This window comes from Pyxicephalus adspersus, chromosome 6, assembly GCF_032062135.1.
Source record: "Pyxicephalus adspersus chromosome 6, UCB_Pads_2.0, whole genome shotgun sequence".
Lineage (NCBI taxonomy): Eukaryota > Metazoa > Chordata > Amphibia > Anura > Pyxicephalidae > Pyxicephalus > Pyxicephalus adspersus.
In genome coordinates this window covers 24606490-24624178 of record NC_092863.1, presented here as the reverse complement: position 1 = coordinate 24624178, position 17689 = coordinate 24606490, and the positions used below count along the sequence as shown (strand labels likewise).

Here is a 17689-nt window from a genome sequence, read left to right as displayed (position 1 = left end):
ACCGAGGAGTTCCCAGTGACATTGATGCGTGCAGCCGTTGCGTCAGGGGCACAGTGGGAATTTCAATTTAATTTGTATTGGATTCAAGACAAAATAACTGTATCGAATGGAATACTGATGATTTATATGTCTAAAAGCAGTACATTGTCTTTCATGAAAATTTGTTTTACAGTATAATATAATAGTATAAGTATAATACATTTATTGTTTTGACATGATTTTGTGTTTCAAACTTTATTATTCTACTATTATATTATACTGTAAAATAAATTTTCATGAAAAACAATGTACTGCTTTTAGACATATATATCCGGACAGAAATGAACCGCACAGGAGGTTAAAGAACCCCTAACAATCTTTGGAGGAACCCTGGAATTCCACAGAGCCCTGGTTGAGAAACACTGGTGAAATGTGAGCCATCTCATTGATCTTTGATGCACCTACATATAATTAGGTTGTATCTGACACGAAATGACTTCCAATGACAAAAAATTGGGCTAAAACAATTTATCCAGTGAGGTGTGCCCCCCTAGCGGTAATCCCGAGTGTGACTCGGGTCGCTTAAAACATAAAAACCCACTTACCTTATTCTGTTGTCCTCCCCCACGTCCTGCTGGTCCCCTCAGCTCCTCCGGACACATCATCTCTCTTTGATCTACTCCCGACGTGAGCAGAGATGATCCCTGTGGTTTCACAATGATACAAATAATTTTGTATTGGATTCAATAAGAAATAGCTGTATTGAGTCCAATACAACGAAGTCTTTATATAATATATATATGATTATATTATATATATATTATACAAGCTAATGTACAGTTATATTAGGTGTTTCACTATTTTTTTATTTTTTTTAAAGAGATTTTTGTGTTTTTTTTATTTAAAGTTAATTTTTTAATTTTTTTAGGTTTATTAAATATTGGACATATTTCAGTGAGTTATACCTAAGAATTATAGGCCTATAATGTAAAAAAAATTTCCATGAAAAAAAATGGTAATGCTTTTTGAATGGAAATACAGACAGAATTAGAACGCTAGGGGGGTTAAAACAACACACGCTATGTTAGAGGATTGCGGTGCAATTATTTTGAATAGAATGCAAACGTGTCAATACTCTGATGCACCTTGGTGTTTTGGTGTGCTGCACTGGAAAAATGCTGTCAGTTTGAACAGATATTTTAGTGAAGACTGCCCATTTATTTAAGCAACACATGTAACTTGCAAAAAGATGTGCATTAATACACACAATAATGCAAATCACTGAAAGGCCAAGATCTAAAAGGGCCATAATTTATGCCAATAATTTCATAGTTCCTTAAAGTGGTTGCCAATTACATTATCCATTGATCATACCCATTTGAAGTTACTCCCACAGTTGCAAATATTAAAAGTACGTAAATATGCTAGAAGGGCACTTGCTAAAAGTAGTTTATGTAAAAACAGGATGAAGGGGGTTAAAATTTAAAAAAAAATATTAAAATTCCGATTGTGTGCTTTTATAGTAACTGTATCTGTAATTTTTTTGCATTATTTTGCTATTATTCTGGTTTATATAAATCAGTCCTTGAATGCTTCCATACCTAAAACAACTTCTTAATTTCAAAATGCTGTGTTTAATATTTTAGTTCTTCCAGGCAGTATGGAAAAAGTAATCATACTATGGGACATGAATTCCTTAGTACTTAGATATTAGGTACTTAACTAATATTAAGTGTCTGTAATAAATACCTCATTAGAAAACAAATACAGTTATCATATCTAGTACCTTGTAAGTTGCAATATTATATTTGTTTTTGGGTTTAGATAAAATGGCAATGCCAATGCATAGGTTAAAAGGAATAATTTTCATCCCAGTGTGTCTACCTCATATACACAATTTGATTTAAGGGAACACCAAAAAATGTATTTATCAGCTTGGATGTCAGCTACACAGACTATGGGGAATATTACAAAATCTGCCCTGAAATCTTTTTTTACAAATATATCTTCCACATCATTTTCTTGCTGTCTTAACACACTGTAAAGTGGAGCCTTGGCTTTGGCTAGACATGGAAATATTGTCTAAGAATGTGGAATAACATTTCACTTTGCAGCTGCAGTCAGAAAATTTAAGTCCCTGCTGAAGATTTAGATCTCAGCTATCGATGGATCAAAACAAAAAGTTTTCAATGCTTTAAAAATTCATTATCCTCAGGCCAAAGCCTGAACAGAAATGCTGTTAGAAGTTACCCCCACTCACATTGAGGAAACAACTGGTTTATCTGTAGGGGTCTGTCTAACACAGCTCCTACTGATTCAGATATTTAGCTCTGCAGTTAACAAAGCTCATGTTTCTTACAGATTGAAAAATTATCACTACAGCTCTTCACAGGACATGGCAGATGTCCTCAGAGAGACCACAGTTTTCTGACAAACAAGGGTCGCACTCTGCAGCATTCTGATGTGGGACAGATTTTTCTATTCAAATTCCAGCTGATTTAGAAGGATATAAAAATTGCAGATTGATCAACAGTACATATTCCCATTCCCATCATTTTGCTGCATAGATCTCAGGGAACCAAGCAAATTGCCTGGTACTTTTGGGTATGGCAGAACATGAGTTCACATTTCATCCCCTAACATGTCACACTGTTAGGCACCTATGTTTGTAATTTGTGGCTCTTTGCATAGATATGAGCTGCAGACCTATATCTATGCAAAGGAATTAAGAATTGTGAGAGGTGCTGTAAAGCTCAGCCATTGTATAGAACTACAAAGCTGGAAGCAGGGTCTGCATATATTTATGAACATTGCTGTCCCATGTGTGTTTGTGTGTGTATGTGCATATATATATTTCACATAAAAGCAAGGATTATTTTTAAGCACAATGACATTTTTACACATTTGAATACACTTGTGAATAAGCATTATTCACTTTTTTATTTTCAAATTAAACATCCTTAGCTCATTATTTAACTGAACTTTAATAAAATTATTGGTCTGTTCTCAAAATATTTAAGCAAAACTTTTAGGTAATTGAATTAGGTAGGTACAAAGATTGTCAGTAGCATATGAAATGCAAATTGGAGAATCCCAAGAAAATATTTCAGTACCTTTTTATGAAGATAATAATTTGTTCAAATTAAAAAAATATCAATTTCACAAACTGAAGAATTCGTTTTTATGGAATTGTATGGAAAAAATTGGCACTGCCATAAATGTAGTTGTTCCTTGTGCATAAGGCCAGACTATGCAATCTCAACGAGCTGTTAAATTTTACCTGACTTAGGAGTAGGGTTCCATAACATCAGTGAAACTATTTCCATTTTCCCAGTACACTTTACTGGAGTGCTCATTTTCTATCTTGGTATTTGATCTCCAGTTTTGTTTTATTTATATGATAATAGGCATTTTATCTTGCCCACCCTACACTTCTACTGTCTTGAACACATCCCACTCAATGTTAAACTGACTGAAAGCTTCCTAGATCATTTTTGTAACCCTTAGTTGCTTATTTATCTTAAAGCGTACCTACATTCAGAAATTTTACTTTACATAAAAAGGTCGACAATAGTGTTGTTCGAGCTGGGGTTGTCCTTATATTTGACCCAAAAATGGCTGTTCGACTTCGAGTAGACCCGACCTGAAAAAAAACGAGATTCGACTGTAAAAGTTCGGATAAAAAAAATGTGTTAAAAGAAAATAAAAATTATTGTTAAATTAATTTATTGAGTGTTTGTGTTTATTTAAATATTTGTTTTTACAGGTTATTCTACAATGACATATCTCTTACTCTGTAACATACTTTCCAGCATAGTAATATTATGATAGATTTGTTAAATTTTTCTTTTATCCACTGCAAGAAAAATGTAACAATTGTATCATATTACTGTGCGTGTTCCAGAGTAAGAGATACTTGCCAGCCGGGCAATCTACAATCATTGAGAAGAGAGTGCAATCCCCAGGGCACTACAAGGACTCCCTGTGTTCTTGGATAGATAAACTCTATCCAAGAACACATACAACCAGTAAAGGGCTGCAAGAGCAATCCTTTTGCTCTTGCAGCCCTTAATAGTCCTTAAAAATAACCCGACATCTCCCACAATTGCCTTTAATGGTGTTCGAATTCAGCATTCAATTACCCAAACAATTTCTCACTATTTGATCGAATAGCTGTCGAATCGAATAGTGAGATATTCGACCAACACTAGTAGACAACCCTTTTATGTAAGGTAAAAATTTAGTTGTTTTTTTTTTTTTTGTTTAGGTGCAGCATGGTCCCCTAATCCTCGATCTCCTATGAATAGCAACGCAAAGCCTCCCGGGATACGTCAAGTATCCCGGGGGGCTCTCTCAGGCATGCACAGAAGGAGCCTTTTCGCACAAATAGAAAAAATTGTTGATCTCATGCATGCAGTGAGATCAGCAAAATGTTTTTTCATCCTACGTCACCCGATCTCTCACCTGGGTCAGGTAACATAGGATGAAGAACCAGACAAAAGAGGAGAAAATGGTGGCGTCTGGGGCTCCGGGACGACGCAGGACCAGATGCAAAACACCCCCGGATGGATCGGACTGCCCTGCGGGATTAAAGGTAAGTGGGTTTTTTTTTCAGTTTTTAGTTTAGTTCCTCTTTAAGTTTGATTTCAGTAGGTAATTTAGTTTTACATGTGAAAAAACTGTATATGTAAATACAAAGCCACATAAATGACAATACTTAGATATTGAAAAAGTTTTCATGCAGTGTCCTTTTGGTGAAATATACTATGTGTAAATACCGAAACTACAATAATAACCCTTAACACTTCCATCACTGAAAAAGTTTTTATCCATATAAATATCCAGTAAAATGCTAGTCCTAAACTATGTCCGGCCTAACCCACGCTAACAGCATTTTTTACCAACTGTACAGCACAATGTACTGTCAATTTCTGAGTTACCATTTGTCAGGATGAAGCCTTGTGTCTCATCCATCTGCCTAGCCATCTGTATGTGGGTACAATGTGCACAGTTGCATAGTGATAATAAAATGAATATTTGAAAGGTTTATTTGATATCAAAGTTACATACACATAGATAGCATGGCTAAAGAACACCACTTGTTTTGTCCTAGAGAAAAACAAAACAAAATTCCCTGAAGAACTGTGAAAACTTTTGCCTTGCAGGATAAGGTGTTTTTATATTGGATGTAAACCTGAAAAAAAAATATTTACAATTTTACAGTGAATTTAAATTTAAGTATTGATAAATCATGTTCTATTTTTATTCAAATGAACTGACTGGACATGGTAATCCTACCAGTCTATGTCCTTTCTGAAGAGTCCTGGTAGTACTGCCAATGCATGTGCATTTTATCCATTGTAAGTAACAACAGTGTGCAAAAAAATTGCAAAAGTGCAGTTGTAGAGTCCCCCTTGTGACACGTACATTTAGGTCCATAAATATTTGGACAGAGACAACATTTTTCTAATTTTCGTTCTGTACCACCACAAATAATTTTAAATGAAACAACTCAGATGCAGTTGAACTGCAAACTTTCAGCTTTATTTCAGTGGGTTGAACTAAAAGATTGCATAAAAATGTGAGGAACTAAAGCCTTTTTTTTACACAATCACTTCATTTCAGGGGCTCAGAAGTAATTGGACAACTGACTCAAAGGCTATTTTATGGGCTGGTGTGGGCAATTCCTTTGTTATGTCATTATCAATTAAGCAGATAAAAGGTTTGAAGTTGATTTGGCTGATCGTTTCTGCAGCCCTAGAGGAGCTGTGACATGTATTCTGTATGTGTAATACATGTCACAGCTCCTCTAGCGCTGCAAAGTAATCAGGGGAGCAGAGTTGTCAGCATAGTAAAGCTCCGCTGATTGCTCTGCTCCCTGATTGGCTGAGGAAAGGGAAACCCTGATGATGCTTGAGCTGTCATCAGGGTTTCCTATTTCTCAGCCAATCACAGAGCAGTAGAGGTATGAATGGAGATAGTATTTCCATTTAACCTCTATTGCCCTCGTATTGCCTGCGGTTACAGCTAATTCAAGGCACCTGCTTTCAATTAGCTGTGACCGCAAAGTTCCCACGGTCCAGGAATCCCACAATGACATTATGACACATACGAAATAAATAATTTAAGAAAAAAATTTCCTCCTAAATTTTTGCTGTCGAATCCCGTGTTTTTCGGGTCGGGTCCACCCGAATTCGAACAGCCATGTTCGGGTTGAATATAGGGACAACCCGAATTCGAACATCAACACTACTCTTCACCATGGAATGATTCTGCGATCATCCACCACTGTTGTCTTCTGTGGATGTCCAGGTCTTTTGGCATTGCTGTGTTCAACAGTGCTTTGTTTCTTTCTCATGATGCACCAAACTGTAGATTTTGCCAATCCTAATATTGTAGCAGTCAGATAGATAGTTGGATTGTACTGTATTGGTTCAGTCCTGAAATCTACTGTACTCAGATAGGTAGAGTGTTTCACTGATAGATAGATAGATAGATAGCTAGATAGATAGATAGATAGATAGATAGATAGATAGATAGATAGATAGATAGATAGATGAATATCATATTTAGATTCATAAAGATTCAATCATCTCTAAAACAATAAAAAAAGTAATTGTAAACTTATTGTTATTTAAGTATCTAAAAGAACAGACCAGAAACGAGAGGTAGGGGACACAATACCACAAAAGACCAACATAAGACCACATAGGACAACAAAAAAATTACCTTTTCTTCAATTTTCAAATTTTTCCGATTGTCAGATTTAAGCAACCCCCTAATTCCCTATATGCTTCTGGGGGTATAGCCCCCACCCAAGTGACCTAATCCGTAAGGGCATATCCTTGTTCCATAATTAGAGGGAGAAATCAACAGGTGTCTCACTATAAGTTACTCCCTGTCAGTATTACTCCCCACAGTGAGGTCATGTATTACCCCCTCAGCCTTCTTCAAATATAATCATATTTCATAATTAGTTTTAACAGCCCCAGTAGTGTTATCAGTCAGATATATCACTTTGAGTTAACCTTTTAGTTACATTGACTGATAAACATTTCTTACTTAAAGTTAATACAGGATAATATTTACACCCCATTTCCTCCAAATGTCCTTATTGAGTCACCGTCCTTCAACAGATTTTAGTCCTTTTTTAGAACTTTGGCCAACCTTTTGCCATGACAGATATAGAGAGACTTGATCTACTTTCGCAGAGTATGGTTGAACAGAAAAGGAGGATAATAAATCAAGTTTTTGTAATAACTGTTCCCCTTCTTCATAGGAAATAAAAGAGAATGTCTTTCCTTGATGTTGAAAAACAAGGCAAAATGGATAAGCCCAATGATACTTTATCTTTTGAGCACTAAGAGCCTGGAGTAGAGGTTTCAGAGCTATCCTGTGTTGTATAGTAAAAGGTCAAATATCAGAATACATTTGAACTGGAATTCCTTCTATCATCACTGAATCAAGTCCTCTTAGAGCCTGCATTAACATTTCTTTTGTAGAGTAATAGTGAAGCTTTACTATTATGTCCCTAGACAGGGCAACCAATTTAGGTTTCCTCAATGCTCTATATACTCTGTCAATCTCAAGGATGACTTCAGATATGTCAAGCAATTTTCCTTTATAAAGTGCTTAACTACAGCTGATATATCTTTAAATGACTCTGGTAAGCCTCTGATGGGAAAATTGGCTCATCTAGAACGGTTTTCCTAATCATCAATTTTGTACTGTAACTCCTCTATCTTGGCTTCCAATATAGATATTTGCTTTACATTTTGAGAGACTTTAAAGGTAGTATTGTTAAGACTTTGCTTCATGGCTTCTATTCTACTTCCAATCCCCTGCATGCCTGTTGTTTTTTAATTCAGTAGTAATAGATGTAGATATTTTCGCCAGTTTAGTATGTAAAAGCACTGCTAAGTGTGCATATAATCTTGATTCACTCTCAGATAGTGGGGTCAAAGTTGTAGAAGGAGAACTCTCCTGACATCTTCCAGCAGGCCTTTCCTCTATGGGGTTGTATAAGATTCTCTATTGCTTATAGAGGAAGGAGCAGGGCTATGTAATAGTGATTGACCCTGGGAAATAGCCTCCCTCTGGGATAAACCCAGAAAGTCTGAACCCTCCAAGGGAGTCTTTAGGGACAAAGGTGGAGATGTCCCCTTCAATTCCCCTGGATCTATGCCCCTTTTCCTACCTTGGCCAGCCTTCTGTGTTCCTGATAGTTACGCTTGCGTGTGATCTCATTGTGTGAGACAGAGCCAGGCGTTCCGCCATCTTAACCTGTTTTGTGATTACGTTAATATCATTAGATAGATAGTCTCTCAAAAAGTTTGCACAATTATTAATCAATGTAAGAATCAACCTGTTATGAATATGCATTATGTGGAAAATTCAATGTTACCCTCCTGCCTTTACTTAAAAATTTCCACTTAATTACACTTTATTGTGTATATACAATTATCCTTGAACAATACCTTGAATGCATAAATATTTGCTCCTGTTTTTTCTTATAGCTATGTTATGTTTCCAGCCTGATGAAGCCAGTCTACGAAACTCTTCAGGATTGAATTTTTTTTGTTTTACAAGCATATGTAGCTACCAATCTGTATAGATGACAGGAACTACCCCCTTGACTAAGTTAATGGTGTGTGAAAACCAATTGTCGTATGTACTTATATGTATGGAAATTGCATTTATAATTGATTGTATGAATTGCCCAAAGCTTAATACAATCTTGATCTTGCCTCCAATACCCCAAGCTTTCTCTATTCGTTTTCTTTTTTATTATGTCCACTTCCACAAACATGGAGCAGGCCTGAAGAAGGCCAGAACTACTTAGATGCAATGCCTTTTAGCCAAAATAGCAGAGTTAGAATGCACCCACAAGCGTGACCTATTGCCGAGCACCTTAGTAGATCTCTCTAACAAAAGATGGTAATTATTGTGGATTTTGGACTCCCAATCCATGATAGCTAGAGACAAAGTGAGAAGACAGTAATATGAATTTGCAAAAAAGTGTGGTAGACACGTTGCTCGTACTATTCATCCAAGACCCTCAAAATCCTCTAATCCACTTATTAACTTAAAGTGCTTTCAGGTGCACGGCAACAGGGACATCTCTAGGGAATTTGACACCTTTTACAGGAAACTCTACAACCAACCTGAAAAAATGCACTCCTACATCCAGGAGACAGCGCTTCCAACATTGGATTCTTCGGTTTCCACAATGCTGGACGCCCCTCTGAAATCAGAGGAACTAATGGGTGCCATTAACCTCCCTGGGGGTATTCCTAAGTGTGGCTCAGGCTGGATTTTCCATACTAATAGCAGTAACCCCGAGCCATACTCGGTGTAGAGATGCCAGGGAGTTTAAAACTCCTACCTGGTTCCCACGTTCCAGGGGCGTCCTCCAGCGATGCCTGGCATCTTCTTCTCCTGGGGATCCTGGCCGAGCATCTGTGTAAGTTAGCGATGCCCAGCCAGCAACTGCATCCCCGACCTGTGAGTCTTGAGCTGGAGGGAGGGAGTGTTAGGCAGGTAGGCAGGACCAGGCAGGAAATTTAAAATAATGAGGGTTTTTTAGGGTACCACTTTTTCATTTAAAAATCCTCATTAATCATACCTCCAGGGTGGTTAAACTACTCCAAACGGGTAAATGTCCCAGTCCTGATGGCTTTACCCCCCTTGTTTTATAAAACCTTGGCCACCCAGTTGTTGGCTTATTTGACTCCAGCAGCAAAAGTTCTAGCTAATGAGACCCAATCTGGGCAATTCACCACATCCAATGGCATGAGGCAGAGCTGCCCACTATCCTACCTCCTTTTCGCTTTGGTGATAGAACATTTACCCATCACTATTTGTTCCAGCTCCTCCATCCAAGGTATACAAACTAGTGTTGGTGTTCTAATTCTGGTTGTCCTTATTAGTGTTGGTCGAATATCTCACAAAACGATTCGACAGCTATTCGATCGAATAATGAGAAATTCTCTGGGTGATCAAATGCCGAATTCGGACACCATTAAAGTCTTTTAAGGGCTGCAAGAGCAATCAGATTGCTCTTGCAGCCCTTTACTAGTTGTATGTGTTGTTGGATGGAGTTTCTCTATCCAACAACACATAGTACGGCTCTGCAGCAGTGATCGCTGTTGCCGCGCTGTGCTACTACTATGTATTCTTGGATAGAGTTTATGTCTCCATTTATCAGCTCTAGTGCCTGGACATTGTAGTGGAACTGCAGAGGTCTGCAGTTCAGTTTTCCACGTGACATCACGTTGGAACTGAACTGCAGATTTCCTCTGCAGTTCCACTACGATCTCCGGGTACTATAGGTGATGAATGGGGACAAATCCCCATTCATCACCTTTAGTGCCCGGAGGTCCTACAATGACAGAAGGATTCCCACGGCTGCACAGCCGCGGGAATCATAATGTCATTGTTGGAAAACCTGTAAAAAAAAAAGTTAGTTAAAAAAACAACACATTCAATAAATTACTTTAAAATAAATGTATTCTTTTTTTTAAACATTTTTCACTCAAATTTTTACCGTGGAACCTAGTGTTTTTCAGGTCAGGTCTATCCGAATTCGAACAGCTGTATTCGGGTCGAATGTAAGGACAACCAGAATTCGAACACTAGTCCTTATATTCAACCCAAATATGGCTGTTCGAATTTAAAGTAGACCCGACCCGAAAAACTCAGGATTCAATGGCAGAAATTCAGAAAATAAAATGTTTTAAAAAAAATTTATTTAATTACTGTGTGTTTTTTTTTTAACTAATTTTTTTATTTTTTTACAGGTTATCCGACAATGACATTATGAATCATAATGTCATCGTGGGATCCCCGGACCATGGGAACTTTGCGGTTACAGGTAAATGGAGTCACAGGCCTCCAATTAGCTGTAACTGCAGGGGATACCAGGGCAATAGAGGTTCAATGGGGATATGTATCCCCATTCATCACCTCTAGTGCTCTGATTGGCTGGGGAGAGGAAAATATATATATATATACACACACACACTAATAAAGAGCACCTGTCACATGAATATTTAAGAGCAACTGTCACATCAATAATAAAGAGCACCTGTCACATGAATATTAAAGAGGACCTGTCACATTAATAATAAAGAGGACCTGTCACATGAATATTAAAGTGCACCTGTCACATGAATATTAAAGAGCACCTGTCACATGAATATTTAACAGCAACTGTCACATCAATAATAAAGAGCACCTGTCACATGAATATTAAAGAGGACCTGTCACATGAATATTAAAGAGGACCTGTCACATGAATATTAAAGAGCACCTGTCACATTAATATCAAAGAGCACCTGTCACATCAATAATAAAGAGGACCAGTCATATCAATATTAAAGAGCACCAAAAAGCGGAAACCCCAAGTTGGGGTAACTTTAGAAGCCCCTCTTACCTGTGCCCCGTGCTCTAACGGCGATTTGATGATCCCGCTGTAATGCCGAGGTGGCTGTCTGTCGGGGGGTGTGGCTGGGCGGGAAATTTAAAAGCAGAATACTGAGTAATCTGCTTTTAAATGCTGCCCAGGTCCTGACCACGCTGCTGGTCGCATCTCCAGTTAGATGCGATGCACCATGCAGGATTTCACCCTCGAAATTTACTATAGCTGCTCGCATCACCTGGAAGATGTGACGCTCGCATCCTCGGGGTGATGGGAGCAACATTGTTGGTGGTTTCAGGGGAGTGAGCAGGGTGGGGGACATCCCCATCGCATCACCCGGCAAGATGTGACATCTTCTGGGTGATGCGGTGAAGTGATGGATTGTGGGGGCTGGAAATTTAAAAGCAGATTACTATGTAATCTTACTTTTACAGTAAAAAACACAAAATAAAAGTATAAATACATGTTTTAGTGCACCAAGCATAATTGCCCAGTGCCCTGATTTACATTTTGCCCACTATTAGCCCTAACTTTGATCTGACCTTTTGATGACTTATAAATCACTTCCTGAATGTATCATTTCATCACTTTGTCTTCGACCTTGATTGTTCCTGACTGATTGCTGGGAACCACATGGCATCCAAAAGGCATCTTGCTGACGCAAGCGCTGTTTTGAGGGAAATTTGAAAGCAGCGATAGTGATTTGGAGTCCCTTGTGGAATCGAGCAATAGTGATTCACCAGGAAATTTGTCATCAGACAGCGAAAGTGAACTGAGCGACCATTCTAAACCTGAGGTCAGTGCTGTGTGCACAGTGCCCTATTGACCTTGATGCAGACCAGGCAGCACCGCCAAGATTTCCATTCAACCGGCGCACCAGGGATGAAAATTGAGGCTGAATCCGACGACTCCCTGGCATACCTGAAGTTGTTTTTGACCTCTGAAGTTATCGAAAAAAGTTTTTTTTTTATGCAAACATATTTGCTGCTCTCTCTTTGCTAACATATTACTTGCAACCTTCACCACACTATAAAAGAACATATCCTAAAATACCTTTTTCTGTTTGTTTTATGCAGGTACGCTGGACAACAAAAAGGTGCTCCTCACCTGAGGTTTACAAGAAGCAGAAAGTGGGAACCTGTGACCAAGGATGACATTTGGCTGTTTTTGGGTTTGGTGATCCTGCACGGAGTTGTGGGCAAACCCGTGCAGAAGTACTACTGGTTCAAAAATAAAATGCTTGCCACTCCACTTTTTGGCACAGTCATGCCAGAATACCGCTTTTCCCTCATATTGAAGTACCTGCACTTCGCAAAACAATGAAGAATTTGATGAGACTACCCATCCTGCACCAAAACTGAAGAAAATTTGGGAAGTGTCTCAGATGATTCTACTAATTTCCAGCAAACCTATGTGCCAGAAAGAGATGTCAGCATTGACAAAAGTCTAATGGCTTACGAGGGGAGGCTCAGCTGGGTGCAGTACATTGCGTCAAAGAGGGCACTATTTGGCGTGAAAACGTATATGCTGTGCAAATCCTCATTTGGCTACATCTGGAATACAGTACTGTAAACTGGAAAAGGGACTCAGTTCAACCCCAGATACAGCCATTATGGATTGGCAACATCTTCAGTGCTATCCCTCATTGAGCCATTGCTAGATCAGGGCTATTGTGTCACAACTGACAATTTCTACACCCCTCCTGAGCTTTATGAGTTCTTTCTGCAGCACAGAACAGATGCCTATGGAACTGTTAGGGCTAACCAGCGCAACCTCCCATCACTGTTTACAAAAGGGAAGCTGAAGACAGGAGAAATTGTTGCCTGGCAGAAAGGCAAGATGATGGCCCTGAGATGGCGTGACAACAAAGATGTGTGCCTGATGATTACTGTCCATGATGCCTCCACCATTCTGGTACACACAAAACGTGGGAAAGAAGTGATGAAGCCACAGGTGGTGATTGACTACAACAACACCATGGTGTCGACAGAGCTAACCAAGCTATGACATTCTACCCAGCTATGAGAAAACAGCTCAAAGGAAGTACTACAAAAAAAGTGTCTATAAAATGCCTACATTCTGTACAAAAAAAATTGTCACAGGCCTGTGAATCATTCAGACTTAATTTTGCAAGTTTCCGAATCCATAGTCAATAACCACCAAACACCATCAGTGGCTATGAATAGACCTGGACGCCGTGCTTCCACCGTTGTCAACCCAGAACGCCTGACCGGTCGTCACTTCATTGAATACATCCCAGCAACCCAGAAAAAGGCAGCACCTACAAGGATGTGCGTGGTTTGCTGCTCAAAGACCAATGACAGAGGAAGGAAGAAACGCAAAGAAAGCAGGTTCTACTGTCCTGACTGTGATGTTGGACTTTGTGAAGCACCCTGCTTCAAAATCTACCACACCCGGGATGTCTACTAAAAATGTAATTTTTTTTTCTAAAATCTGCATTTAATTTAAATTATTATTTATCAATAATATTTCACCCTTGTTGGAAAATTTCAGTAGGAAATTTTTGATAAAATTTTTTTTTGATAAATCACATTGTTGTGGTCTATTGTTTTATTATGTTTTATAATTATGTATTATATTATAATTTATTTTTTTAATATAATAAATAAACATAATTATTTTACCCAGGTGGTAATCCTATGAATTACAGGCCCACAATATAAACAAAAATGTATATGCAAAAAAAATAGGATCACTTTTTGCATCAAAAAACTGACAGAATTAGAACGCTAGAGGGGTTAAAGAGCACCTGTGACATGAATATTAAAGAGGACCTGTCACATGCACAATAAAGAGGACCTATCACATGAACAATAAAGAGGACCTGTCACATGAACAATGAGGAGGACCTGTCACATAAACAATAAAGAGGACCTGTCACGTGAATAATGAGATATGACAGGTCCTCCTTATTATTCATGTGACAGGTCCTCCCTATTATTGATGTGACAGGTGCTCTTTAATATTGATGTGACAGGTGGTCTTTAATATTCATGTAACAGGTGCTCTTTATTAATCATGTGACAGGTCCTATTTATTATTCATGTAACAGGTGCTCTTTAATATTCATGTGACAGGTCCTCTTTAATATTCATGTGACAGGTGCTCTTTAATATTGATGTGACAGGTGCTCTTTAATATTGATGTAACAGGTGCTCTTTAATATTGATGTAACAGGTCCTCTTTAATATTCATGTGACGCGGGTGTTCCTTAATATTCATATGACGGGTGCTCTTTAATATTCATGTGACAGGTCCTCTTTAATATTCATGTGAAGTACAGGGGTATGTATTAGTATTATGTATCTTTTTATAATGTATGTTTTTATATGTATTCGGAGGCTGTAGAAGCTCTACACCAGGGGTGTCAAACTCAAATACACACAGATACAGAGGGCTGAACACACATACAGAGGACAGAAATTCCAAACTTAAAATGTATTGAAAAAATTGAAGTTTTTCCTTCTCATTACATATATAACATTTTCATATGGAAACAAAGAGGTTTTGCTTAACATCCAATCTGTAACAAACTTTTAATAGAGAAAGAGGCCTATGATTTTTTTTTAAGTTTTAAATTTAAAAACATTTCAAAATCAAAATGATCTACCAACAATAAAAATGTTAAACCTATAATTATTTATATATATCCAGAGTATGACACAGAAGTGACTGGAGCTAATGAAACTGAAAATGAATTGATTGGCAGAAGATTGCACACATATTGCACTACAAGTCTATAGTGACAGGAAAGCTGCAGCTCACCTGTCAGAGGAGAGTGATGTGCTGCACAAGAAACCCAGCACTGCCCACCTCACACTGTCCTCCTCACACTGCCCGCCTCACACTGCCCTCCTCACACTGCCCTCCCCAAACTGCCCTCCTCACACTGCCCACCTCACACTGCCCCCACACACTTTTTCTCTCACTTGTCACATAGGAGTGATGGCGAGACTACAATTCCCGGCTTTGCTTGCGTCTTTGGAACAGTCAATAGCAGTGATGCCGGGAATTGTGGTAACGGGTGGGCCACATGTAATTTGTCTTCGTAATTCTTTGGGGTGCCAAAAAAAGGACCTTGCAGGCCAGATTTGGCCCATGGACCAGAGTTTGAAACCCAAATTTTTCCCCTATTGACTTTAATATTGTTCAAATTCGACATTCGACCATCCAAAAAATTTTGGTCTATTCGAGCGAATAGCTGGCGAATCCAATAGTGAGCTAATCGACCAACACTAATACAAACTCCCACCCACCATCATAAACTGGCCCTTTACGCAGACAATGTCCTCTTATATAAAACACAACCACACACCTCCCTCCTCTCCATTCTCCTAGAAATGCAAGGATTCAGTACACATAATAATTTTAAAATGAACCTTTCCAAAAGAGGCCATGAACATCTTCCTGCCGGGGACCCTTGTCATGTAACTGTCCCATAACTTCCACTTTAAATGGTTCTCTTCCCACATTACATACTTGGGAGTTGCCATTCCCTCAGATCTTGTTCGTCTTTTTCAGCTTTACTACTCCCCCTTACTTAAGAACATATCCAAATATCTAGATCAATGGCAAAACCTGCCACTATTGTGGTTTGGCAGGATCCCTAAAATGGATTCAGTACCCAAATTTCTATACAGGTTGACAATTGAAAATCCGGCCATCAATAATTGGTTCCTTCAGTTTTCCGGCGTGAATTTCGGAGCGCAGTTTTATTACAGGGACTGTATTACACTTTTTGGCCACTTATGTTTTGATGGCGCTGTTCTGCAGAAACAGTTGTTAGGTCTTGCTTGCTACCCTAAATACACGTTGAGACATCCCTGCTGCCTGCTCCCTGGAACTGTGCGAGATTTCTGCCCTGTGGTGCGAGAGAAAGGCTGGCCTGTGTGTGGAGGTGAGTATACCCTTCAAGCATCCGGCTTTACCTATTTCCCCCCCTAAAATGTTTTTTCAAACATTCCGCTCCCAAGCCAATAAATTTGTATGGCGTGGCCACCAACCAATGATAAAGCACATCCCTTTGTGCAAGCGCAAAGAAGTGGTTGGGTATGGGTCTACCTGACTTTAAATTATACCACGCTGTGGCCTTGGTCACCCGGGTAGTTGAATGGCAATCCAAGCCGGGATGCAAAATATCTACCTTGGTGGAACAAGATCCCTCTTTAGACCTGGGAGCAGTGGCTTGGACAAATACCCCTGAGACACCCAAAACCCAAACAGTTTTACCACTTACCTCTGCTACTCTGAGAGTCTATTTTCATTTCTTTGATTCACATGCATACAGACAATATAACAGATGTTCCACATACAATGATCAAACCATTATGTTTCATTCATTATATTGTATTATCCTCTTCAAGTTCATTTGTCCCATTGTTTTATTTTTGATTATTGTGTACTGAGCATATGTTGTTTATATTGCTGTTCCCCACAGTTTGTATTAATGTTATATACTATACTGTATTTTCTATGCAAAGCCTAATGCACATATATTGACAATAAAATTAAAAAAAAAATGTCAAAAAAAACCACCTGTTTATACTTTTGCATTTTTCAATAATTTAGCATGATAAGCATTGCAACCTTTATCCCTTCAAATCAAATCACAGAAACCAACAACCTTAGCAAGAATACGGAGAGCCTGATTCATCAAGCCAAATCGGGAGCTCGCTTGAGCCCGTGTATTCGCTATCCGGAATCGAATGCCAAAAACCTATTTATCAAGCAAATTTCAGCTGTCGAGAATACACTGGCGTATTCTCCCGGCAGTTATCAACTGAAATGATTGTGCGGCAGCTCGACACTGGCGAGCTTGCATTAAAAGTCACTGTTCCCCTGAAAAATCATTCTTTCTAATAGCACACATCTTTCACTTAGCCCTAAATAAAAATGTTTGTGGTGTTCAAAAGTTTAAAACATATAAATTAGCTAAGAAATAGGCATATTTTTCAATGACCTATTATTTTCGGGTTCAGAAAGAGTTAACTGATTTCAGCTGTTTACATAGGCGCCTACCTAAACGCTTACGATGCCCAACCTGAGGATCTGCCTACTGATAAATTCCTGCGTACCCTGGCAGGCGAGACCTCGCATTTGACAGCGGACTAGGTTATCCCACAAAAATCACAAGCACATACACAAGTTCTTGTTTGCTTATATATATATATATATATATATATATATATATATATTATTATTATTATTAATAAACAGGATTTATATAGCGCCAACATATTACGCAACGCTGTACATTAAATAGGAGTTGCA

The 17689-nt window shown here is 38.5% G+C and overlaps 1 protein-coding gene across 4 annotated transcripts in view; it reads left to right on the top strand.

Moving 5' to 3' along the window:
• The window catches only part of DUSP3 (dual specificity phosphatase 3), a 115741-nt gene that overhangs the window by 81049 nt on the left and 17003 nt on the right, over window positions 1-17689 (top strand). The window contains exon 4 of one of the 4 annotated variants that reach the window (XM_072414935.1): window positions 8496-9477. The exons of the other annotated variants lie outside the window; for them this stretch is intronic. Coding sequence (XP_072271036.1) covers window positions 8496-8593 — 98 coding nt within the window. The 3' untranslated portion in view covers window positions 8594-9477. Of the gene's footprint in view, window positions 1-8495; window positions 9478-17689 lie in introns of those variants that run through there. 4 annotated transcript variants of the gene reach the window in all.